The 26,077-nt window shown below is 40.4% G+C and overlaps 1 protein-coding gene across 2 annotated transcripts in view; it reads left to right on the forward strand.

The window, feature by feature from the left end:
* THSD4 (thrombospondin type 1 domain containing 4) overlaps positions 1-26,077 on the forward strand; it is a 1,349,728-nt gene that overhangs the window by 652,960 nt on the left and 670,691 nt on the right. For both annotated transcript variants that reach the window (XM_069765881.1, XM_069765882.1), the window contains exon 7: positions 1,834-1,967. In XM_069765881.1, coding sequence (XP_069621982.1) covers positions 1,834-1,967 — 134 coding nt within the window. The remainder of the gene's footprint in view (positions 1-1,833; positions 1,968-26,077) is intronic.

The following is a 26,077-nucleotide window of genomic DNA, read 5'->3' on the forward strand; positions in this document are numbered from 1 at the left end:
TTCATTATTTGCGCACTCAAGTAAGTGACCCCTAGTGAAGTGTTAGGACTAAAGAGAATGCTCCACAAATGGGAATTTCTGGGTGCAAACATGGAGAGCATTCCTATGTTCTCAATGTCTTTACTAGATATAACCGATTACCAGGGAGGAAAATATCTATTTATGGTATAATACATTTCCTATTAATTTGCTTAAAAACTATTTCTCACTGCACAGACCTTTCATGTCATCAACACTATCCCTACTAAGGGCTGTTTCAGATATTGGTGATAATCGTTCAAATGTCGGATCGCAGAGCACGGGCTGGCCGCACATCTTCTGACCTGAGCGTGATAGCTCCATATATTTCTATGAAGATGTCACGCTCGGGTCAGGAAATATGTGGTCAGCACGTGCATTGCAATCCAACATTAGACCAATTATCACTGACCTCTTAAACAGCCCTAAGGCTGCGTTCACATATGTGTGACACAAGAAAAAAGACAGAACACGGACATGTAGAGTTTTACTGATCCAAACCTACATCAGTTTGAATACCGGATCCATTTCTCCTCAGAGTAAGGCCACATTCACACATTCAGTATTTGGTCAGTATTTTACCTCAGTATTTGTAAGCCAAAACAAGGAGAGGAACAATCATAGGAAAAGTATAATAGAAACATATGCACCACTTGAGTATTTTTCACCCTCTCCTGGTTTTTGCTTACAAATAGTGAGGTAAAATACTGACCAAATACTGAATGTGTGAATGTGGCCTAACATAGTTTTCCTATCTTAGTTTCACTACTTTTTGACAGATTAATTGCTAAAAGTCATTGGAGAAAAAAAAAAGTTCAGACAGTCTACCCACTTCAGTGAAAAAGTAACATATGCAACTAGGATGACACCTGAGAGAAAAATCAGTCTCTCTTTCAAATGGTAACACTCAGACTCGTTCAAATGAGCATATTACACAGGTTTGTGCCATTCAAGGAAATTTCGGACAGCACTCTGACAAATGTAATCCAATAGGACCGTTCAAATGACCTATTTTTCACATAGACCAAATGTCGCGTGAACAAAAAAATCTGCCTGCACTATTCCCGTCTGAATATGGGTTAAGAATCATCTATACAAGTTTATGGGTGTGTGAAAAAAAATCCCATATGGATCATCTTTGTAGCATCTGATTTTTACAGATACATTGCCATTATTATCCTAGGAAAGTGTATTTCACCTAATACATTTTAAAATGTTGATGTCCAAAAACAAATGTTACACAGATGTCACATGGGTGGCTAACAGATGATATTATTATTACTTGATACTGATATTTTTATTTTTTTCCCATTATTTCACCATTTGCATATCATTTCCATATCTTTTGATCCTGTGATTTCCATTATTCCACAACTTTTCCTTCTTAGTATTGTAATTTTAATTTTGACGACTATAGTATACTGGATGAGTCACTGAGTGGCTATCCCGGGGGTTGAAATGTGAATTGCAGCCAGTCTAGGCTTTTCTATTATGTCTTCATATTGTGCTGAACTTGGTTCGTGAGGAACTGGAGTTAATATCAAATTCAAGATAAGGAATGGGCCACATATGGAAACAAAAAGACCTTTATTAACTGGAAGCAAATAGAGATCTTAAAAGTGAGACCTGCTACCTGATTCATTGTTACTGGCAACGCACTTTCCCACTGTTATTTTATATGATCTGAAAACAGTATTATCATTATTTTGATAGCCATATATTTGTGATCATCACTTACTGAGCATCTTTAGACCTTGAAATAGAGTACAAAGATTTTCTCTGGAGAGTCTAAAAGAATCTGATTTAATTTCCTAGGAAACACTCTGAAGTGTGAGCTGACATGTCGGGCGATGGGCTACAGGTTCTACGTGAGGCAAGCTGAAAAAGTAATAGATGGGACAGCGTGTGACCACAATGGGACGGCAGTATGTGTATCCGGCCAGTGTAAAGTAAGTGATAATTCTACTTATTGTACGCATAGCGACCTACGTGTCATCTATTGTTAAAAGGAACTTGACGGATGATTCATTCAACAACGGGCAGCATGAATCGAACAATAGCGAAATTACTTCAGCCGTTTACATTTCACTCTGAAAAGTTATGTTGTTTCTGAGAAAACACACTTTGAAATTCCAGTAAGGAACTATGCGTCTTGGGTGACTAGTTTGAGGTTGGTTCCTGGCAGCTTCTTCCTGCCCTTTCCCATGACTTACAGGCCTGTATGTTTAGAGACAGACCTACTAGGTTAGGCAGAGCGGGGTAAGGAGAAGCCACAAGGGACCAACTTCAGACTGGATATTGGAAACACATATTTCCCAGCTGGCTTTACAAAATGTTACCTCAGAAGCGTTTCAGAATGAAACTTGCACAGCTGCAATATCTCCTGGTTTGGACAGAATCAGCTGACAGCATCCCTTAGTGCACTGTTTTTTCTCTGTTCACTATTCCAATAGTATATACTTTCTTGTAAATTATAAGTGATCCTTTATCAGATCGATGTAAAATGCATGTTTGCCTTCTATATATTATTTCTTTCTACATGCTGATATCTAAGACTCTACGTGTGGATTTATATGTAGTTATAGCTGCATCACTGTGGCTTAATTTCCTAATGGTAGCAGTTTGGGATTTGCCCTATCGTGTATATGTCAAGTCAGTGTATGTTATGTTTCCAGCATTGTGAACGTCTATACTGTTTAAAGCAAACCTGTCACATGAAAAAATGCTGTTAACCTGCAGATATGGGGTCAGTTTGAAGGTTAATAGTGTTGTGTCAGTCATAAAACAGTGCCAGAGTACTGGCATACTCGAAAATATACTAGGAGAGCAACTGGAGTGAATTTGCGCCAAATTTTGCTAATTTTTTGAAAGGTTGCAATTTGATCAGCCAACCTAAAACATCTGGAACTGCTAGATTCCACTTAAAGCGGAAAACAAAAAATAATAGGTGAGCACAACTAAAATAGACTTAAAAAAGAAAACATAGAATAAGGAATAGGATGCAAACAAAATATAAGGCACAAAATACCAAAAAAACAAATTTCAAAGGTAGTGATGAATCAGGACCTATACACAGGTGCACCCTTCTGAGAATCATTTTGTTTCTAGTCTACATTTTCTTCTGCATGCGGTCAGAAAATGGAAACATTTCCGGGTATATTCAAAGAGTGTTTTTTCCCAATGTACCAGAGCTGGTAGTAGCTCTATATTGAGTTGAGTTAACCTGATATGGGGTTAATCTGCAGGATAATAGCGTTACTAACCTGCTTAGCGCCTTCACTAAAGGTACCGTTACACTAAACGACTTACCAACGATCACGACCAGCGATACGACCTGGCTGTGATCGTTGGTAAGTCGTTGTGTGGTCGCTGGGGAGCCGTCACACAGACAGCTCTCTCCAGTGACCAACGATCAGGGGAAAGACTTCGGCATCATTGAAACTGTCTTCAACGATGCTGAAGTCCCCCTGCAGCACCCGGGTAACCAGGGTAAACATCGGGTTACTAAGTGCAGGGCCGCGCTTACTAACCCGATATTTACTCTGGTTACCATTGTAAAAGTAAAAAAAAAACAGTACATACTCACATTCTGATGTCTGTCATGTCCCCCGCCGTCAGTTTCCCGCACTGACTGTGTCAACGCCGGCCGTAAAGCAGAGCACAGTGGTGATGTCAACGCTATGCTCTGCTTTACGGCTGGCGCTGACAGTCAGTGCAGGGAAGCTAAGTAAATAAGGCAGCACACTGCAGCGCTAGAACATGCAAACTTGAAAAACGAAATTTGAACTGCATTACTGCACTAGAAATGTGAAAAATGAGAGCGTTTAGAGCATAAAAATGGCCAATTTTATGTGTACCTGGTAGCCCCTTTACGGCATCTCTCTTATACCAGGTCCTAAACTTGCCTTACCTCACTGAGAATAAACATCTCCATCTGAATGGGTACATGTGAAACCTCTTCGTAGACTAAAATTCTCTCTCTCTGTGGAGGGGTATTGGACCTGCTGTATTTAAAACACCTGTGGCTAGGAGGCGGAGTGCTCAGTCAGAAGGCTAAAGAATACATTTCAAAAACCTGACCGGCACATCCAAACATAGACTAAGTGTGAACAGGTGCTGAACCTAGAGTCGCCAACTCGTATATAGTTAAGTAAATAAGGCAGCACACTGCAGCGCTAGAACATGCAAACTTGAAAAACGAAATTTGAACTGCATTACTGCACTAGAAATATGAAAAATGAGAGCGTTTAGCGCATAAAAATGGCCAATTTTATGTGTACCTGGTAGCCCCTTTACGGCATCTCTCTTATACCAGGTCCTAAACTTGCCTTACCTCACTGAGAATAAATGTCTCCATCTGAATGGGTACATGTGAAACCTCTTCCTAGACTAAAATTCTCTCTCTCTGTGGAGGGGTATTGGACCTGCTGTAATTAAAACACCTGTGGCTAGGAGGCGGAATGCTCAGTCAGAAGGCTAAAGAATACATTTCAAAAACCTGACCGGCACATCCAAACATAGACTAAGTGTGAACAGGTGCTGAACCTAGAGTCGCCAACTCGTATATAGTTAAGTAAATAAGGCAGCACACTGCAGCGCTAGAACATGCAAACTTGAAAAATGAAATTTGAACTGCATTACTGCACTAGAAATATGAAAAATGAGAGCATTTAGCGCATAAAAATGGCCAGTTTTATGTGTACCTGGTAGCCCCTTTACGGCATCTCTCTTATACCAGGTCCTAAACTTGCCTTACCTCACTGAGAATAAACGTCTCCATCTGAATGGGTACATGTGAAATGAAGTGCAGGGAAGCTGACGGCGGGGGACATGACAGACATCGGAATGTGAGTATGTACTGTTTTTTTTTTTTAACTTTTACAATGGTAACCAGGGTAAATATCGGGTTACTAAGCGCGGCCCTGCGTTTAGTAACCCGATATTTACCCTGGTTACAAGTGAACACATCGCTGGATCGGCGTCACACATGCCGATTCAGCGATGACAGCAGGTGATCAGCGACCAAAAAAAGGTCCTGATCATTCCCCAATGACCAACGATCTCCCAGTATGGGCCTGATCGTTGGTCGCTGTCACACATAACGAGATCGTTAGCGGGATCGTTGCTACGTCACAAAAAGCGTGACGTTGCAACGATATCGTTAACGATCTCGTTATGTGTGAAGGTACCTTTAGCCTAACGCTGCAGGGAGAAAATGCAGCCTTCCAGCTTCAGTCACGGGGGTGGGAGCGCCGAAGGTTCAGTCACCGCACTGTCCACTCTGTATTTTCAAAGCGGTAACTGAACCAGTGCTGGTGCTGCCCCCATGACTGAAACCGTGCCCCCAGCCCTGACTGACATTGCTGTAGGTCAGGCCGGGAGCATAATTCTCTTTTATCTGTTATACAGTTATCAGAATCAGCCTGAACCTTTTTTTCCATAAGGATATTGTAGTTTCTACAAATGTTTCAGTGAAGAACATTAACAAAATTGCTGGCGCATGCTTCAATTTCTATATTTCCACATTGGGGCCTTTGTACAGTAAATGTTCTTTGTGCTCTTCTCTGTATGTCCACACTCTGCTGTAATGACTTTGTATGAATAGGATCTTTCCATCATCACAGCCATTATTTAGGGACCTATGCTTGCATCTGAGTGAGAAATTGTTGGAATTACCCATATGATATGGTATTTAGACTACCTACGCAAACCGTGAGGGTGAATATGTTGTGACATGTTGTTGCTTTTATCTCAGCTTCCTTTATTATAAAATTTTTCTTATTTTTTCCTCTAAATTCCTATAGATCATATTTTCAAACCCATTCACATGTAATTTGTATGTGTCGCAGAGTTTGCCAAAAGTAGCTGCCATAAACTGGTAACCAATGTAATGGAAACCTGACAAATGCCTGCCATGTGTGGGCCCAGTCACTGCCATTATTTTTTGTTTTGCTGCTCCTATAGTGAAATAGAAATATGATAATAATGATGCAGGTATGAACAAAGCCATGAAGGAACATTTGCCAATATTAGAGTATGATCAGTGTCTCGTTATGTGTAATTTTGTCTGAACATAGACAATCTTTTTTTTTTATTTTGAAAATGTAGAACATTGTAGAATGGACTAATTGCATGTCTACATAAATAAATTTATTTAGTGTATTATACTTGCGGTCCCCAATTAAAAACTTAAAACAGTAAATTACTTAGTCTTAGGTTACGTGCACACTGCATCTGTTCACTTGGCCTACAATATATCTCAGGAGCTTTTCCTGACATTCAGTACTGTGCAAAAGTTTTAGGTAGGTGTGGGAAAGAAATTCTGCAAAATAAGAATGCTTTCAGAATAGAAATGTTAACTTATTTTTTATCAATTAGTACAATGCAAAGTGAATGAGCAAAAGAAAAATCTAAATCAAATCAATATTCGGTGTGACGACCACCCATTGCCTTCAAAGCAGCATAATTCTGCTAAGTACGCTAACATAAAGTCAGGAACTATGTAGGGATATAGTCAGGTGCATGAATAACCAGTTATAATGGTTATAATGATCATCTTCATAGGCAGAATGAAACACAGTTATTATTAGATACATAAACAGCTGTATAGGAGGCTTAAAATTGGGTGAAGAACAGCCAAACTCTGCTGCAAAAAAGACATTGTGAAAGACCGTTTCATGTCACAGGTCATACACCATGGCAAAAGTAAGCACAGCAACAAGGTAGTTACACTGCATCATTAAAGATTTCAAAGCAGACTGGGGTGTCAAAATGTGCTGTTCATGCTTTTTTGCAGAAGTACCAAGAAATGGGCTACATGGAGAATCATAGACACTGTGGTCGGCCACAAAAACTTATTGTAGCAGATGAAAGAGACATCAAACTTCACTTAGAAATTGGAAGATGTCCAGCAGTGCCATCAGCTCAGAACTAGCAGCAACCAGTGGGATCCAGCAGCATCCATTTACTGTCTGGGGAATTCTGGTCTGAAGTGGTGTTCATGGAAGAGTTGCAGCCAAAAAGCCATAACTTTTGCATAAAATCGAGGCCAGGTGAATTAACTATGCAGAAAAACATAGAAAAAAATAAAATTTAATAAAATCAGGACTGATTATTTAAAATTTGAAATATTTGGCTGTAATAGAAAACAGCTTGTTCATCAAAGGGCGGTAGAGCAGCAAAATAATGAGTGTCTGCTGACAACAATAGAGCATGGTGGAGGTTTCTTGGAAGACTGGTGCTGCATTTTAGCAAATAGGGTTAGGGATTTGATCAGGATTAATGATGTTCTTAATGATCAGAAATACAGGCAGATACTTATCCATCATGCAATACCATAATTGAGGTGTCTGGTTCCAAATTTACTCTGCAGGAGGACAATGTCCCCAAACATAGAGCCAATATCATTAAGAACAATATTCAGAGAAGCAAAGCCGTAAATAGTGGTGATATGCCCACCACTGAGCCCTGATCTCAACATCTTCGAGTCTGTCTGGGAATATATAAAGAGACAGAAGGATTTGTATAAGTCTATATCCATTAGAGATCTGTGGTTAGTTTTATTAGTTGTGTGGTGCTGATGCTGATTTTTCCCTGAGGAAGCCGCCACAGCTGCGGCGATACGCGTGGGTTGCACCCCACAGCCTATTTTCTTCTCTCCCATGTTTCTCCCTCTGTTACCTGCATACGATCCGGTCTCTCATATGCCTATGGATCTTTTTGCAGTGTGGGCTCCTGTTTAATTTTGACATGTATGTGACCATTGTGTCCAGCATGCTCTTTACCTAGGTGCTAGGAGCCTTGTTTCAACAACTGCCCAGGCATGGGATTGCACGTGCCGGTGAGCATTACATTTTGGTTGTTTTTGTAGGTCTATATGGTACTGTGATATCAAGTAGCGACATGCGCTTGTATGCACTGCATTGTCCCTTCTGAGGTTGAGAATTTCCTATTGTTTATCTATATAGTATATGTGATCGCGGAATTGTTCTTTGGGTTACCACGTTTGTGTACATATATATATCCTTGTTATCTTGGGAGAAGATAGGGTTGTGGGTTGTCATTTTCCCTATATTAGGATATGACTGCTGTGTTTTTCTTTTTGTCTGTTGCACTTTGCACTTTTAAATGTTTTTATATTCTATGTTTTTTGTGTGTGGTATATTATCTTGTTGATCTATAATAAAAACTTTGCATTTTATTTATCTGTCTGAGGTGCTCCCATTTTTATGGACATGATCTTTTTTTTTTTTCTTTCTGGTCTAATTGTAGCTTTTCAAGTCCTTGGTGAGCCCCAGCATGTAATTATTTAGACATATATCTAGTGGTGCCCTCCGCTTTTCTCTATGTTCTTCTATATTGTGTGGAAAAACATTCCCGCCGAGTTCTTTCAAAATCTATATACAAGTGTAGTTAGAAGAATTTATGGTGTATTGAAGGCAAAGGGTGGTCAGTGGTCACACAAACATTGATTTGATTTAGTTTTCTCTTTTGTTCATTCACTTTACATTTTGTTAATTAAAACTTCTATTTTTTTAAATCATTATTTGCAGATTTGTTTCCATACCCTGCACCATACTGTAAATTGTATTATTCTCATAGGTCCTTATTTACCGGAAAGTTGTGTGTTCTTTTTTGGCCAACATCTTGCTAGTATGTGACTGTATAGCATGAATTTTACTGTATAGGAAAGCTCATCAGAATGTGCTTTCCTATAGAAATGGCCATTGCAAAGAAATGTATAAGTTTTTACAATACACCCTATGTTGGAGATATGCATAAACATCCATCCTGTGGCCAATGTTGGGCACATATCTGTGTATGTGCCTGATAGTGGGCACAGGCACCATGTACTTCGTCACAATGAAGGGATTGAGATGTTAACAGAAGTAACTGACTTTTCACCTCTGTGATCACCTCTGTGATCACCTCTGTGATTTTACAAGACAAAATTGCCAGGATTGACCCATTCTAAGACAGAGACGAGATCATATGTAAGTGCATGTCATTGTAGTTAAAACATAATGATTAAGTATGAAAATGTATTAATGGACATTAAAAATAAATCAAGTTTTATAGTCTACGTAAAAAGTAGAGGAGAATGTGTTAACTATATTTTTTAGTCAAGACATTCTTCATCATTTAATTGAAATGCAAACTTGTATTTACCCCCAAATAATAAGTAGGAAACTAAAACTTATCATGCAAAAAACTTTGCCTCAAACAGCTACATTGATGTAAAGTAGTAACCTTTTTTTCGAATGTGGGAAGGCTACAATGAAAATATTCTTCAGGTCCTTGAAGTAAATGGCCATATCCTTTTTATGTCAGTTTTCTACAGTGATTTTTTTCCTCTTAGAATTATTATTTGAATAGTTTAAGTTCATTGTGGAAAAAAAAGTGCATTATAAATAGTTGTTGTTTGCTTGACTGCTGTGACTTCTGCGTATCTTGAGTTGTATTTAGAGGTCATTTAAGCTCAATTTGTTCAAATAAAGTTTTTAGTGCAAAATAAATGCATTTCTTTAAATGGCCCCAAAGTTATCTCTTTTCTTTAAGTTTAAGAATTATGCCAATTAATGTAGCAAAAATAATAAAAATAAGCTCAAACAATAACTGATTGCTACAGACAGAAAGAAGACCCCGTCCATTGGAGGTGACAATCTGAAGGTAATAGGGAAAGACAGTGGCGTAATTGAAGTATTTATTTGGACCTGGATACCCCCAACATGTTGGTCAGATATATGGGCCTTTGTAGGTGTTTTCCCCTACCCTTCATTATGTAGTAATGTCCCCCATTCTGGGCCCCTTCCAGGGTGAAGTCTCTGAAGATAAGCAAATTGTGATCAGATTGGTAGTTATTTTAAGAATAAATAGAGAATTAAAACATGTAATTATGAAGTCTAGTATCTGGCCGTCTTTTTGAGTGAATGACCTCAGTAAAAATCCAAAAGAAAAAGCAAGCAGGAGTTTGGGGCAGCGGAATGGTGGTCTGAAAATGATCAGGCCACAATCAACAACCTAATCAACTGTATGTGAAGGAAATGTGTTGCACTGTGTGAGGCAAATGGTGGTCACAACAGATACTGAGTGGTTTTCTGACACCCCCTGGGCCCCTTAAGACTATAAAACTGCACATTTTAGAGTGGCCTTTAATTGTGGTTAGCGTAAGGCACACTTGTGCAATAATTATGCTGTCTAATCAGTATCAGATAGGCCACGCCTGTGAGGTGGATGGATTATCTCAGCATAGAGATGCTCACTAACGCAGATTTATACAAATTTGTGAACAATATTTGAGAGAAAAGGGCCTTTTGTGTGCACAGAAAAAGTCTTATATCTTTAAGTTCAGCTCATGAAAAATGGGAGCAAAAACAAGAGTGTTGCGTTTATATTTTTCTCAGTGTACATTTACCACAAGACTTACTGGTTAGTATTGAGCTTAATGTTAAAGGGACTCTGTCACCTGAATTTGGAGGGAACAATTTTCAGCCATAGGGGCGGGGTTTTCGGGTGTTTGATTCACCCTTTTCTTACCCGCTGGCTGCATGCTGGCTGCAATATTGGATTGAAGTTCATTCTCTGTCCTCCATAGTACACGCCTGCGCTGTGCAAGATTGCCTTGTGCAGGCATGTACTACGGAGGACAGAGAATGCACTTCAATCCAATATTGCTGCCAGCATGCAGCCAGCGGGTAAGGAAAGGGTGAATCAAACACCCAAAAACCCCGCCTCCATGGCTGAAAATTGTTCCCTCCAAATTCAGGTGACAGAGTCCCTTTAAACATTAGCCAGGGAAATGAAGTTTAATTTCCAACCAATAAAAAAATATATGAACAAAATAGAGATGGTTTGGATATAAATTTTCATCTCAGATTTGGATTTATATAACAATTACTGTATTGTTGTTGGCTTTTTCACATTTAGTGATTCTTGTCCTTTTATTACGCTAATATGTATTTATTGTATCTTTGAAACATTGTATTTTGTTCCTTAATTTATCTTTGCTTTGCTAATGTTTATATAGTGGTAAGTAAGATTGCATTGATAGGGACAGAGCAAGGCTGATTATATAATAAAGTGTCATGAATTGTGGTAAGCACTGAATAGATGACTTGTAGAGGTTGGGGTGGAGTATTTTTCATGATTACCTTCAAAAGCTTGTGGTATTGGTGGTTTTCTAGTATCTTAATAATTCACTGTTAAACTGCTATCAGAAAGGGTAATGACATCATCCAATTATAAGTGTGCAGCTATCGGTAATGCTTGCTTTTCTTGGTCATCAGATAATATTGTTTTAGTTTTAGAATATGCACTAACCATTTTCTCAATAATGTTACGATAACATCTTGTGAAAATAACATCATATTCTTCATCAATGATTACCCATAATGTTATTTGTCTTGTGGTTCTAATATTTGGCTGATTGAACTCTTTCTTGCCACGTCTATATTTGTTTCTATAATGTTAATGGTTTAAGAATAATATACCATCTCTTAAGCCTTATTTAAATAACTGTGAAATATATTCTGACTATGGATTGTGATGTACGGACTGATTGCATGTCTCCCGACCCAAACTCAACAACATCAGATATGTCTATGAAGCTGGCAAGTGCAGATCAGAAGACCATCAGTACATATATCACAGTCCATACTTGGATCGTGTTTTATGAACATCTGAACAAAAAACCCTGCTAGCAATGACCTCTTTGTACCTCTTAGTCAAGAGGAAAAATACTATCTCACGTGTACAATTTTCACGATCCTATTTTTTTTCTGATTGCTATGACATCTAACAAATCAGTATTTGCTAAATCTATAATACCAATATATGGGAATCATTCATTTTGTTTGCGAGATCATTATCTATGTTAAAGACTAGCGTATTTAGGAAAAAAAAGACATTTGTGTTAGGATCTGCCCTGTGTCTCTGTGTCTCATTGTTTGATAGTTACCATTTCAGACCATGCTAGCTGAGGATAGTTTATTACCCTAAGGCTATGTCAACATGCTGCTTTTTTTCTGCAGCCAAAACCTGTTATCTTTTCAAGAAAAATTATTTATTCAAAAAACCTGTTTTTCAGCTTTTTTTGCTCAGTTTTTTGCAGCATTTTTTCGGTGTGGATTACATATGTGATTTGTCTTCAGTACCTTTAACCCCTTTACCCCAAAGGTGGTTTGCACGTTAATGACGGGGCCAATTTTTACAATTCTGACCACTGTCCTTTTATGAGGTTATAACTCTGAAACGCTTCAATGGATCCTGGTTTTTCTGACAATGTTTTCTCGTGACATATTGTACTTCATGATAGTGGTAAAATTTCTTTGATATTACTTGCGTTTATTTGTAAAAAAAAACAGAAATTTGGCAAATATTGTGAAAATTTTGCAATTTTCCAACTTTGAATTTTCATGCCCTTAAATCACAAAGATATGTTACACAAAATACTTAATAAGTAACATTTCCCATATCTCTACTTTACATCAGCACAATTTTGGAACCAAAATTTTTTTTTGTTAGGGAGTTATAAGGGTTAAAAGTTGACTAGCGATTTCTCATTTTTACACCACCATTTTTTTAGGGACCACATCACATTTAAAGTCACTTTGAGGGGTCTATATGATAAAAAATACCAAAAAGTGACACCATTCAAAAAACTTCACCCCTCAAAGTGCTCAAAACCACATTTAAGAAGTTCAGATGCTTCACAGGAATTTTTGGAATGTTTAAAAAAAATTAACATTTACCTTTTTTTCACAAAAATATTATTTCAGATCCAATTTGTTTTATTTTACCAAGGATAATAGGAGAAATTGGACCCAAAAAGTTGTTGACAATTTGTCCTGAGTACCCGGATACCCCATATGTGGGGGTAAACCACTGGGCGCATGGCAGGGCTCCGAAGGGAAGGAGCGCCATTTGACTTTAAAATGCAAAATTGGCTGGAATTGAGAGAGGACGCCATGTCACGTTTGGAGAGCCCCTGATGTGCCTAAACAGTGGAAACTCCCCACAAGTGACACCATTTTGGAAAGTAGAGCCCCTAAGGAACTTATCTAGAAGTGTGGTAAGCACTTTGAACCCCCAAGTGCTTCAAAGAAGTTTATAATGTAGAACTGTAAAAATAACAAACCATATTTTTTTCACAAAAATGATTTTTCGCCCCCAATTTTTTATTTTTCCAAGGGTATCCAGATAAATTGAACCCCAAACATTGTTGTGCAATTTGTCCTGAGTACGGTGATACCCCATATGTGGGGGTAAACCACTGTTTGGGCGCATGACAGAGCTCGGAAGGGAAGGAGCACTGTTTGACTTTTTCAATGCAGAATTGGCTGGAATTGAGATCAGATGTCTTGTCGCATTTGGAGAGCCTAAACAGTGGAAACCCCCACAATTGACCCCATTTTGGAAACTAGACCACCTAAGGAATTCATCTAGATATGTGGTGAGCGCTTTGAACCCCCAATTGTTTCACTAAAGTTTATAATAATGAGCCGTTAAAATTAAAAAATCATTTTTTTTCACAAAAATTATCTTTTCACCTCAAATTTTTTATTTTCCCAAGTGTATCCAGAGACATTAGACCCCAAAAGTTGTTGTGCAATGTATCCTGAGTACGCTGATACCCCATATGTGAGGGGGAAGAAGCACCGTTTTGGAATGCAAACTTTGATAGATTGGTCTGCGGGCGTCACGTTGCGTTTGCAGAGCCCCTAATGTACCTAAACAGTAGAAACCCCCCACAAGTGACCCCATATTGAAAACTAGACCCCCAAAGGAACTTATCTAGATGTGTTGTGAGAACTTTGAACCCTTAAGTGTTTCACTAAAGTTTATAACGCAGAGCCGTGAAAATAAAAAAATATTTTTTTCTCACACAAAAATGATTTTTTAGCCCCAGTTTTGTATTTTCCCAAGGGTATCAGGAGAAATTGGACCCCAAAAGTTGTTGTCCAATTTGTGCTGAGTACGCTGATACCCTATATGTGGGAGAAAACTACTGTTTGGGCACACATCGGGGCCCGGAAAGGGAAGAAGTGTTGTTTTGGAATGCAGACTTTGATGGAATAGTCTGCGGGCATCACATTGCGTTTGCATAGCCCTTGATGTACCTAAACAGTATAACCCCCCCAAGTGGAACCCCCAAGTGCTTTATAGATGTTTATAATGTAAAGCCGTAAAAATAAGAGATCATATTTTTATCACAAAAATTATCTTTTTGCCCCCAATTTTTTATTTTCCCAAGAGTATCCGGATAAATTGTGGTCCCCAAAAGTTGTTGTGCAATTTGTCCTGAGTATGCTGATACCCCATATGTGGGAGTAAAGCACTGTTTGGGAACATGGCAGAGCTTGGAAGGGAAGGAAAAGGAGCACTGTTTGACTTTTTCAATGCAGAATTGGTTGGAATTGAGATCAGATGCCGGCTGTCACGTTTGGAGAGCCCCTGATGTGCCTAAACAGTTGAAACCCACGACAAGTGAACCCATTTTGGAAACTAGACTAGATTTTATCTAGATGTGCGGTGAGCACTTTCAACCCCCAATTGTTTCACTAAAGTTTATAGTATCGAGCCGTGAAAATTAAATTCCACAAAAATGATTTTTTCGCCTCCAATTTTTCATTTTCCCAAGGCTATCCAGAGAAATTGGCCTGCAAAAGTTGTGCAATGTGTCCTGAGTATGCTCATACCCCATATGTGAGGGGAAACCACCGTTTGCGTGCATGGCAGAGCTCGGAAGGGAAGGAGCACCGTTTTGGAATGCAGACTTTGATTAAATGGTCTGCGGGCATCATGTTGCATTTGTAGAGCCCCTGATGTACCTAAACAGTAGAGATCCCCCACAAGTGACCCCATATTGGAAACTAGGTTTTCATGTTTGGCAGCTGTCACACACTAAAAGACGCTTTTTATTGCATCATCACAGTTTGAAAGCTATAATTTTTTCCATATTTTGGTCCACAGAGTCATGTGAGGTCTTGTTTTTTGTGGGACGAGTTGACATTTTTATTGGTACCATTGTCGGGCACATGACATTTTTTGATTGCTTTTTATTCCAATTTTTGTTAGGCAAAATAAACAAAAACCAGCAATTCATGAATTTCTTTGGGTGGGGGGGGGGGGGGCGTTTATACCGTACCGGGTTTGGTAAAATTGATAAAGCAGTTTTATTCTTCGGTTAGTACGATTACAACGATACCTCATTTATATATATATATATATATATATATATATATATTGCGCTTTTATACAATAAAAACTATTTTATATAAAAATAATTAATTTTGCACCGCTTTATTCTGAGGGCTATAACTTTTTTTTTTGCTGATGACGCTGTATGGCGGCTCGTTTTTTGTGGGACAAGATGACATTTTCAGCGGTATCATGTGTATTTATATCCGCCTTTTTGATTGTGTGCTATTTTACTTTTTGATCAGCATATGATGATAAAACATTGTTTTTTGCCTTGTTTTTTATTTTTTTACCATGTTCACTGAAGGGGTTAACTAGTGGGACTTTTTTTAGGTCGGGTTACTACAGATACTACAGATACTAAATATGGTGATACTAAATATGAGTACTTTTATTGTTTGTATTTTTGTATTTACATAAAGAAATGTATTTATTGGAACTATATATATATATATATATATATATATATATATATATACAGTGGGGCAAAAAAGTATTTAGTCAGTCAGCAATAGTGCAAGTTCCACCACTTAAAAAGATGAGAGGCGTCTGTAATTTACATCATAGGTAGACCTCAACTATGGGAGACAAACTGAGAAAAAAAAATCCAGAAAATCACATTGTCTGTTTTTTTAACATTTTATTTGCATATTATGGTGGAAAATAAGTATTTGGTCAGAAACAAAATTTCATCTCAATACTTTGTAATATATCCTTTGTTGGCAATGACAGAGGTCAAACGTTTTCTGTAAGTCTTCACAAGGTTGCCACACACTGTTGTTGGTATGTTGGCCCATTCCTCCATGCAGATCTCCTCTAGAGCAGTGATGTTTTTGGCTTTTCGCTTGGCAACACGGACTTTCAACTCCCTCCAAAGGTTTTCTATAGGGTTGAGATCTGGAGACTGGCTAGGCCACTCCAGGACCTTGAAATGCTTCTTACGAAGCCACTCCTTCGTTGCCCTGGCGGTGTGCTTTGGATCATTGTCATGTTGAAAGACCCAGCCACGTTTCATCTTCAATGCCCTTGCTGATGGAAGGAGGTTTGCACTCAAAATCTCATGATACATGGCCCCATTCATTCTTTCATGTACCCGGATCAGTCGTCCTGGCCCCTTTGCAGAGAAACAGCCCCAAAGCATGATGTTTCCACCACCATGCTTTACAGTAGGTATGGTGTTTGATGGATGCAACTCAGTATTCTTTTTCCTCCAAACACGACAAGTTGTGTTTCTACCAAACAGTTCCAGTTTGGTTTCATCAGACCATAGGACATTCTCCCAAAACTCCTCTGGATCATCCAAATGCTCTCTAGCAAACTTCAGACGGGCCCGGACATGTACTGGCTTAAGCAGTGGGACACGTGTGGCACTGCAGGATCTGAGTCCATGGTGGCGTAGTGTGTTACTTATGGTAGGCCTTGTTACATTGGTCCCAGCTCTCTGCAGTTCATTCACTAGGTCCCCCCGCGTGGTTCTGGGATTTTTGCTCACAGTTCTTGTGATCATTCTGACCCCACGGGGTGGGATTTTGCGTGGAGCCCCAGATCGAGGGAGATTATCAGTGGTCTTGTATGTCTTCCATTTTCTAATTATTGCTCTCACTGTTGATTTCTTCACTCCAAGCTGGTTGGCTATTGCAGATTCAGTCTTCCCAGCCTGGTGCAGGGCTACAATTTTGTTTCTGGTGTCCTTTGACAGCTCTTTGGTCTTCACCATAGTGGAGTTTGGAGTCAGACTGTTTGAGGGTGTGCACAGGTGTCTTTTTATACTGATAACAAGTTTAAACAGGTGCCATTACTACAGGTAATGAGTGGAGGAAAGAGGAGACTCTTAAAGAAGAAGTTACAGGTCTGTGAGAGCCAGAAATCTTGATTGTTTGTTTCTGACCAAAAACTTATTTTCCACCATAATATGCAAAAAAAATGATAAAAAAACAGACAATGTGATATATTTCTTTTTTTTTGTTCTTTATTTAGGAATATTTTTAAACAGTGTAAATTTTTTTTTTTACTTTTTTTATATTGTCCCAGTGTGGAACATCACTGTATACTGCCAGATCACTGATGTGGTATTTTGCACAGCGCTGTGTTAGATCAGCAATCTGACAGGCAGTGCTGGAAGCTTGCAAGCCACTTCCCTCCAGGACCCGGAAGGACCCCCGCGGCCATCTTGGATCCGGGGTCTGCAGGGAGGAGAACGGAGGAGACCCTCGGAACAACAGTGATCAAATTGTGGTGTTCTGAGGGTCTCTGAGAAGCACGCAGGGAGCCCCCTCCCTGCCCGATGTTTCCCTATGCCACCAGAATTCTGTGATCATGTTTGATTGCAGTGTTCCAGGGGGTTGATGTGCTGGGAGTGGTCTGTGGTCTGTGATAATTAGCTGACACTCGGGCGCACTCCCCCCGTGAGCGCGGCTGATCACATATGACGCACTATCCCGTTGATGGTCATACGGGTCACCTCAACGGGACAGTACTTCAGATGTCGGAAAAGGTTAATAAAGTAAATTTTATTCACCAAAAATGCTGCAAAAGAGCATTGAAAAATGCCCTTGCTTTTTTAAAAAAAATCTTTTTCACTTTAATTACTTTTTATGGATGAAAATATGCTTTAAAAACACAGCAAAAAACACCGCATACAAAGAGCTTGGCTACAGCCCTCTATCAGGGCAAACAAAGTGAGATGGAGAAGTTCCTGAAACATAAAACAGCATCAACTCAGGCTACCCCAAAAAACCCTCACTCAAATGTTACTACAGACGATCTTATTGATGACTCTGACTCAAGTGATGAGGCCTCAGGCAGTGACTTCCCTCAACCTGATTCAGGCAAACTCTCTAGATCTTTCCTTAAAAAATCCTTGGCTCAAGCCATGAAACCTCTAATAGCTGAAATATCCAGTATGAGAGCAGATCTATCACATATTGGCAACAGAGTGGAATCGCTGGAGGCAACACAGGCTTCCCTTGTCAATCATTCAAATAACATAAAAGACAGGGCCGTATTTGCCACTAGGCACTCGAGGGCACGTGCCTAGGGCGGCAACATTGCGGGGGGCGGCACCTGAGCAAGGTTTTTTTTTTTTAAGTCCCGGGTCACAAACGCGACCGACCGCCCCGCCCCCGCCTACCGCCCACCCGCCTTTGAGTCCCACCCACCCTCGTTGAAGCCGTACTCACCTGCTCCAGTGATGCCTGGTCTCAGCGTCTGTAGCGCGTCCTGAGTGAGCGGTCACGTGGTACCGCTCATTAAGGTCATGAATATGCACATATTCATGACCTTAATGAGCGGGGCCACATGACTGCTCACTCAGGAAGTCAGAAGGTGCTGTGGCGGGACAGAGCCAGAGGGATGTCGGCGCCGGCGCGGCCGCGTGGTGTGTGGGACAGCTGACAGGTGAGTATGGGGGACGGGGAGACGGGGGGAGGAAGGTAAGCCACCCACGCCATGGCCCGGGAGAAAGAAGCGGGAGAGGGAGCAGGGAGGGGGTGGAGAGATGAGCCATGCATTGGGGGGAATTATGAGCCATCATCAGCCATGCATACAGGGGGGGGAATTATGAGCCATCATCAGCCATGCATACAGGGGGGGAATTATGAGCCATCAGCAGCCATGCATACACGGTGGGGAATTATGAGCCATCATCAGTCATGCATACGGGGGGGGGGGGGAATTATGAGCCATCATCAGCCATGCATACAGGGGGGAATTATGAGCCATCAGCCATGCATACAGGGGGGGAATTATGAGCCATCAGCCATGCATACAGGGGGGGGAATTATGAGCCATCAGCCATGCATAGGGGGGAATTATGAGCCATCAGCCATGCATACAGGGGGGGGAATTATGAGCCGTGCATACAGGGGAATATGAGCCATCAGCCATACATACAGGGGGGGGGGAATTATGGGCCATGCATACGGGGGAATATGAGCCATCAGCCATACATACAGGGGGGAATTATGAGCCATGCATACAGGAAGAGAGGGGGATATGAGCCATGCATATGGGATGGGAGGGAGATGAGCTATGCATACCAGATAGGAGGGGGGCATTATACACTATTGAGCATCATGTGGGGTCATTATACAGTATGGAGCATCATGTGGGGCCATTATACAGTATGGAGCATCATGTGTGGCCTTTATAAAGTATGGAGCATCATGTGTAGCCATTATACAGTATTGAGCATCATGTGAGGTCATTATACAGTATGGAGCATCATGTGTGGCCATTATACAGTATGGAGCATCATGTGTGGCCATTATACAGTATGGAGCATCATGTGTGGCCATTATACAGTATGGAGCATCATGTGTGGCCATTATACAGTATGGAGCATCATGTGTGGCCATTATACAGTATGGAACACTGTGTGGCCGTTATACAGTATGGAACATCATGTAGGGCCATTATACAGTATGTGGAGAACTGCGTAGCCATTATACAGTATGGAGCACTGCGTGGCCATATTTTTTTGTTTTAATTATTGTATATGTAACCGTGTGATCAGCAGTGCTAAATGGGTGTGGTTGGGACTTGGATATGGGTGTGATTAGTTGTGAAATGGGTGCGGTCAGAGGCGTGACCTAAAATTTGCCACAGCGCACTACGTGCGCCGCAACCTTTAGACCTTTTTCCCTTCAAAAGTTGGGAGGTATGGCACCGCATTTCCCAGATCACAGCAAGTACCGCAAATCCCATAGGGAATGAATGAGGCCAAACGCAGTGTTGCTGTAAGTGATCCATTACGTGGCAGATGCAGAAAAACTGCCCGATCTGCTGCAAAAGGCTACTTTCACAACAGTGATTCTTGCCAAAGTCTATGTGGATAGTGTCATACTCACCAGTGGGGGAGGCAGCACTAAAAGTCTCTAGGGCAGCAGAAACTCTAAATACGGCCCTGATAAAAGACTACATGGACTGTCAAGGGTATACGCTGTCCGAACAAACGAGGCCAAATATTGAAACTTTTACATTCCAAAAAATCTAGCATTGTGTTTTTACAGGAAACCCATTTTAAAAAAGTGCGCATTCCAGATATGTCTAGGTCATGCTTTCCGTCCTGGTATCATAGCACAGGTATTTCGGCCTCTAGAGGAGTGAGCATAATCATAAAAAAAAATGGACCCTTCCTGTTAGAAGATACTATGTCAGATTCAGAAGGGAGGTACATTATGATAAAAGGCCTCTTAGCCAATACTAAAATTACTCTGTGTAACTTATATGCTCCAAATAAAGACCAAATTGAATGGTTATGCAATATACTTACTTACTTTTAAATACTTTAAAATTGTTCGCTGAAGACATGATAATAGTGGGTGGGGACTTTAATGTGCCACTTAATCCGTTTTTAGATACCTCATCTGGTAAGTCCTTCCATTCTCCAAAAGCCCTGAGAAAGTTGCATCTTTCATTACAATCATTAAAATTGTTAGATCCATGGAGGACTCTTTACGCCACGGCCAGAGACTATACTTTTTATTCATCCCCGCATAATAGCTACCATAGAATTGATTACCTTAGTTTTAACGCAAACACCCTACCTCCAACTCGCAAAATCTGCAACGATAAATATCATATCCCTTTCAGATCATGCCCCTATTTTCTTAGAAATGAGTATCTCATCTTTACCCATTCCTGCTAAGTCTTGGACCTTAAACAAGACACTGCTAGATTCTAGCCTCCATATGTCCAAACTAACAGACACTCTAGAGTACTTCTTTCAGGTAAAGTCTCACTCTGGCCCATCAACTCCTATGTTATGAGAGACACATAAGGCTGTCATGAGAGGTGAGTTTGTAGCTCTTGGATCTTATATAAAAAAAGAAAGAACAAAGCAAATTATATCAATTATGCATCAAATCAATACTTTTGAAAAGATACACAAAAAATCACAGAGCGGCAAAATCCAAAATGAGTTATCCGAACTTCGACATACCCTAAAAAACCTCTTGAATGTCCAATCGGCCAAGATTTATATGAGAAGTAAACAAAGGTTTTATCTCCATGGTAATAGAAGCAGCAAGCTTATGACTTCTTTGCTTAAGGCCTCTTTCACACGTCAGTGGCTCCGGTGCGTGTACTGACAGTTTTCTCATGTACCGGAGACACTGACACACGTAGACCCTTTCAAATGAATAGGTCTATGCACATGTCTCCGTGTTTTCACGGACCGTGTGTCCATGTGCAAAACACGGAGACATGTCCGCTTTTCTCCGGCAGCACGTACCGCAATACGTGCCGCACACATGCACACGGAGAACAGTGTGCACTCTCCTCCGTGTGCATGTACCACCCGCAGGATAGACAGCGCTACAGTAAGCGCTGTCCCCCCTGCGTGTGGTGCTGAAGCCGGCATTCATTCCGTCTCCCATGCAGAGATCGCTGGAGAGAAGGAATGAAAAATCAAGGTTTTTTTCCCTTAAAAATAAAGTTTGTGATTCACCACCCGCCTCCCATCCCTTGTGCGCCCCCCCGCTTGCTGGGAAATACCCAGCTCCTGCGATGTATGATCTCAGCGCCGGCAGCAGGTCCTGTGTGAGCAGTCACATGGTACCGCTCATTACAGTGATGAATATGTCCATATTCATCACTGTAATGAGCGGTACCATGTGACCATTTGTCTTCTAAAACTTCTGTGCATCCCAGCACATAGCTGGCTGAAGATTAAGTTAACAGTGTATCCATAGCATTTCTCTGAGAGTTTCATTGTTAACTTATTTGTTAGCATGTTGTGTACTGTGAATACAAAAAAATACCCCAAAAAGTGGTCCATATCCTTTACACACTACTAAGGCTTGTCACCTGCCTCTGAAATATAGACGTGAATGGAAATGGAAGACCCTAGTGTGTGGAAGACCATGCCAGATTAAGAACAATTCAGTAGTGGTAATATGAATCTTGGTTCTTGTATTGAAAGCAATGTAAGAAGTTTTCAGAAGGAATGTTTTACAGAAAGCTTTTTTTTTTTAATAACGTCTAATGCTAATTGGAGAAATGTCTAAATGTATTTTCAGTAGGGATAATCTTTAATGTTAATGTAATGTCACTTTCACAAATAATCCAGAAAGGAGCACCAAATCCAGAATGTGTGCCTGCGCCAACATTTATCATAAAAAAATGGCTGCTATGATGGGACAACGTGAGAAGTTGAGCCATACACCAGAAAAATAGCATTAATATGTCTTGGGAAGCAAAATAAACAGCCATTACTATGACTTTAGCAGCGTCACATAAATATATGGAGAAAGAAAAATTGCAATGGGAATTCAGAGTTCAGGCAGTGTTCATATATCTGCCTGAGTTACATGCACAGCCAGGTAATTTTAGCATCACCTGATATATTTCTGCATGATCTCTATGTCTGCAAAAATAATCCAGATGTATTTAGCCTTTCTTTCTTTTTCCTGTGGTATTACATCATCTTACACGCTTCATCCTCTAAATCTTGGTGTCCGACACGAGTAATGGCCACATTCGGTAATACAGTTGCAATCAATTTACGTAGCATTACAATATAGAGTGCTTACTTATTCTTGGCATTTATTACATCAGATAAATCACTTTGCCTGTAAAAATGAAATGTGAATTTCTAATTTAGGGAAACTTCAAAAACAGGAATGAGAGCAAAAGCTAAACTTTTTCAAGTATTTAAATACAAATCTCAAGCAGTGTCTAACATTGACTATCTATATATATATAATTGTCTAAGGGTTTTTCCGTCTGTCTGTCTGTCTGTCTGTCTGTCCTGGAAATCCCGGCTCTCTGATTGGTCGATGCCGCCAGGCCTCGACCAATCAGAGACCGGCACAGCATCGACGTAGAAATCCCACGTCTCTGATTGGTCGAGGCACAGCGACGATGATGTCATAAAGGACATAGACATCCCGCGTCTCTGATTGGTCGAGGCCGCCAGGCCTCGACCAATCAGCAACGGGCACAGCGACGATGATGTCATAATGGTTGCCATGGCGACGATGATGTCATAAAGGTTGCCTCAACCAATCAGCAACGAATTCTGGAATCATCATTGCCGCGAATTCTGGAATCATCATTGTCCATATACTACGGGGACATGCATATTCTAGAATACCCGATGCGTTAGAATCGGGCCACAATCCTGGCGGCCTCGACCAATCAGCAACGGGCACAGCGACGATGATGTCATAATGGTTGCCATGGCGACGATGATGTCATAAAGGTTGCCTCGACCAATCAGCGACGGGCACAGTCTGCCGCGAATTCTGGAATCATCATTGTCCATATACTACGGGGACACGCATATTCTAGAATACCCGATGCGTTAGAATCGGGCCACAATCTAGTATATATATATACACAGAAAGTGTATATACAGTACAGACCAAAAGTTTGGGCACACCTCATTTAAAGATTTTTCTGTATTTTCATGACTATGAAAATTGTACATTCACACTGAAGGCATCAAAACTATGAATTACCACATGTGGAATTATATACTTAACAAAAGAGTGTGAAACAACTGAAATTATGTCTTATATTATAGGTTCTTCAAATTAGCCACCCCCTGAAGATAGCTGGACCATCATTGTAAATACATCACTGTAACTACACACCTGTACTTTGTATCTCCCCCACCTCATTGTAGATTGTACGCTCTCACGAACAGGGTCATCTTATTTTGCTTTATTGTATTGTTAACGTTGTTACTTATGAGTGTTGTGTTTGAAACTGTTAAACTGCAAAGCACTGCGAAATATGTTGGCGCTATATAAATAAAGATTATTATTATTTATTATTTTGCTTTGATGACTGCTTTGCACACTCTTGGCATTCTCGTGATGAGCTTCAAGAGGTAGTCACCGGGAATGGTCTTCCAACAATCTTGAAGGAGTTCCCAGAGATGCTTAGCACTTATTGGCCCTTTTGTCTTCACTCTGCTGTCCAGCTCACCTCAAACTATCTCGAATGGGTTCAGGTCTGGTGACTGTGGAGGCCAGGTCATCAGGCATAGCACCCCATCATTCTCCTTCTTGGTCAAATAGTGCTTACACAGCCTGGAGGTGTGTTTGGGGTCATTGTCCTGTTGAAAAATAAATGATGGTCCAACTAAACGCAAGCTGGATGGAATAGCATGCCTCTGCAAGATGCTGTGGTAACCATGCTGGTTCAGTATGCCTTCAATTTTGAATAAATCCTCAACAGTGTCACCAGCAAAGCTCCCCTACACCATCACACCTCCTCTTCCATGGTTCATGGTGGGAACCAGGCATGTAGAGTCCATCCGTTCACCTTTTCTGCGTCACACAAAGTCGCGGTAGTTGGAACCAAAGATCTCAAATTTGTACTTATCAGACCAAGGCACAGATTTTCAGTGGTCTAATGTCCATTCCTTGTGTTCATTAGACCAAACAAGTCTCTTCTGCTTGTTGCCTGTCCTTAGCAGTGGTTTCCTAGCAGCTATTTTACCATGAAGGCCTGCTGCACAAAGTCTCTTCTTAACAGTTGTTGTAGAGATGTGTCTGCTGCAAGAACTCTGTATGGCATTGACCTGGTCTCTAATCTGAGCTGCTGTTAACCTGTGATTTCTGAGGCTGGTAACTCGCATTTTTTGTAGCGCTTGATGGTTTTTGCCACTGCACTTGGGGACACTTTCAAAGTTTTCCCAATTTTTCGGATTGACTCAAGTTCATTTCTTAAAGTAATGATGGCCACTCATTTTTCTTTACTTAGCTGCTTTTTTCTTGCCATAATACAAATTCTTACAGTCTATTCAGTAGGACTATCAGCTGTGTATCCACCAGACTTCTGCACAACACATCTGATGGTCCCAACACCATTTATAAGGCAAGAAATCCCACTTATTAAACCTGACAGGGCACATTTGTGAAGTGAAAACCATTCCCGGTGACTACCTCTTGAAGCTCATCAAGAGAATGCCAAGAGTGTGCAAAGCAGTCATCAAAGCAAAAGGTGGCTACTTTGAAAAACCTAGGATATAAGACATAATTTCAGTTGTTTCACACTTTTTTGTTAAGTATATAATTCCACATGTGTTAATTCATAGTTTTGATGCATTCAGTGTCAATGAACAATTTTCATAGTCATGAATATACAGAAAAATCTTTAAATGAGGTGTGTCCAAACTTTTGGTCTGTACTGTGTATATAGATATATATACAATTGTATGAAAAAAGTGTTTGCCCTCTTCCTGATGACCTATTCTTTTGCTTGTTTGTCACACTTAAATGTTTCAGATCACCAAACAAATGTAAATATTAGACAAAAATAACACAAGTAAACACAAAATGCAGTTTTTAAATGAGGGTCTCAAATAAATACACACCTACCTAAAATAACTGGTTGGGCCAGGAACAACTTTTATTAAGCATTTGCGACAACGGGCAAGGAGTCTTTTAGAATTGTTGTAATTCAGCACATTGGAGGGTTTCTGAGCATGAACTGACCTTTCAAGATCATGCCACAACATCTCAATTGTGTCACGGTCAGGCCTTTGACTACGCCACTCCAAAGTCTTAATTTTGTTTTTCCTAAGCCATTCACAGGTGGGCTTGCTCTTGTGTTTTGGATCATTGTCCTGCTGCATAATCCAAGTATGATTCAGCTTGAGGTCACGAATAGTGATGACCGGGTATACTCGTTGCTCGTGTTTTCCTGAGCACGCTAGGGTGGTCTCCGAGTATTTGTGAGTGTTCAGAGATTTAGTTTTTGTTGAAGCAGCTGCTTGATTTGCGGCTGCTAGACAGCTTGAATACATGTGGGGATTCTCTAGCAACCAGACAACTCCCACATGCACTCAGGCTGGCTAACAGCCATAAATGATGCAGCTGCTTCGACAAAAACTAAATCTCTGAGCACA

Source organism: Ranitomeya imitator, chromosome 4 (genome assembly GCF_032444005.1).
Source record: "Ranitomeya imitator isolate aRanImi1 chromosome 4, aRanImi1.pri, whole genome shotgun sequence".
NCBI lineage: Eukaryota > Metazoa > Chordata > Amphibia > Anura > Dendrobatidae > Ranitomeya > Ranitomeya imitator.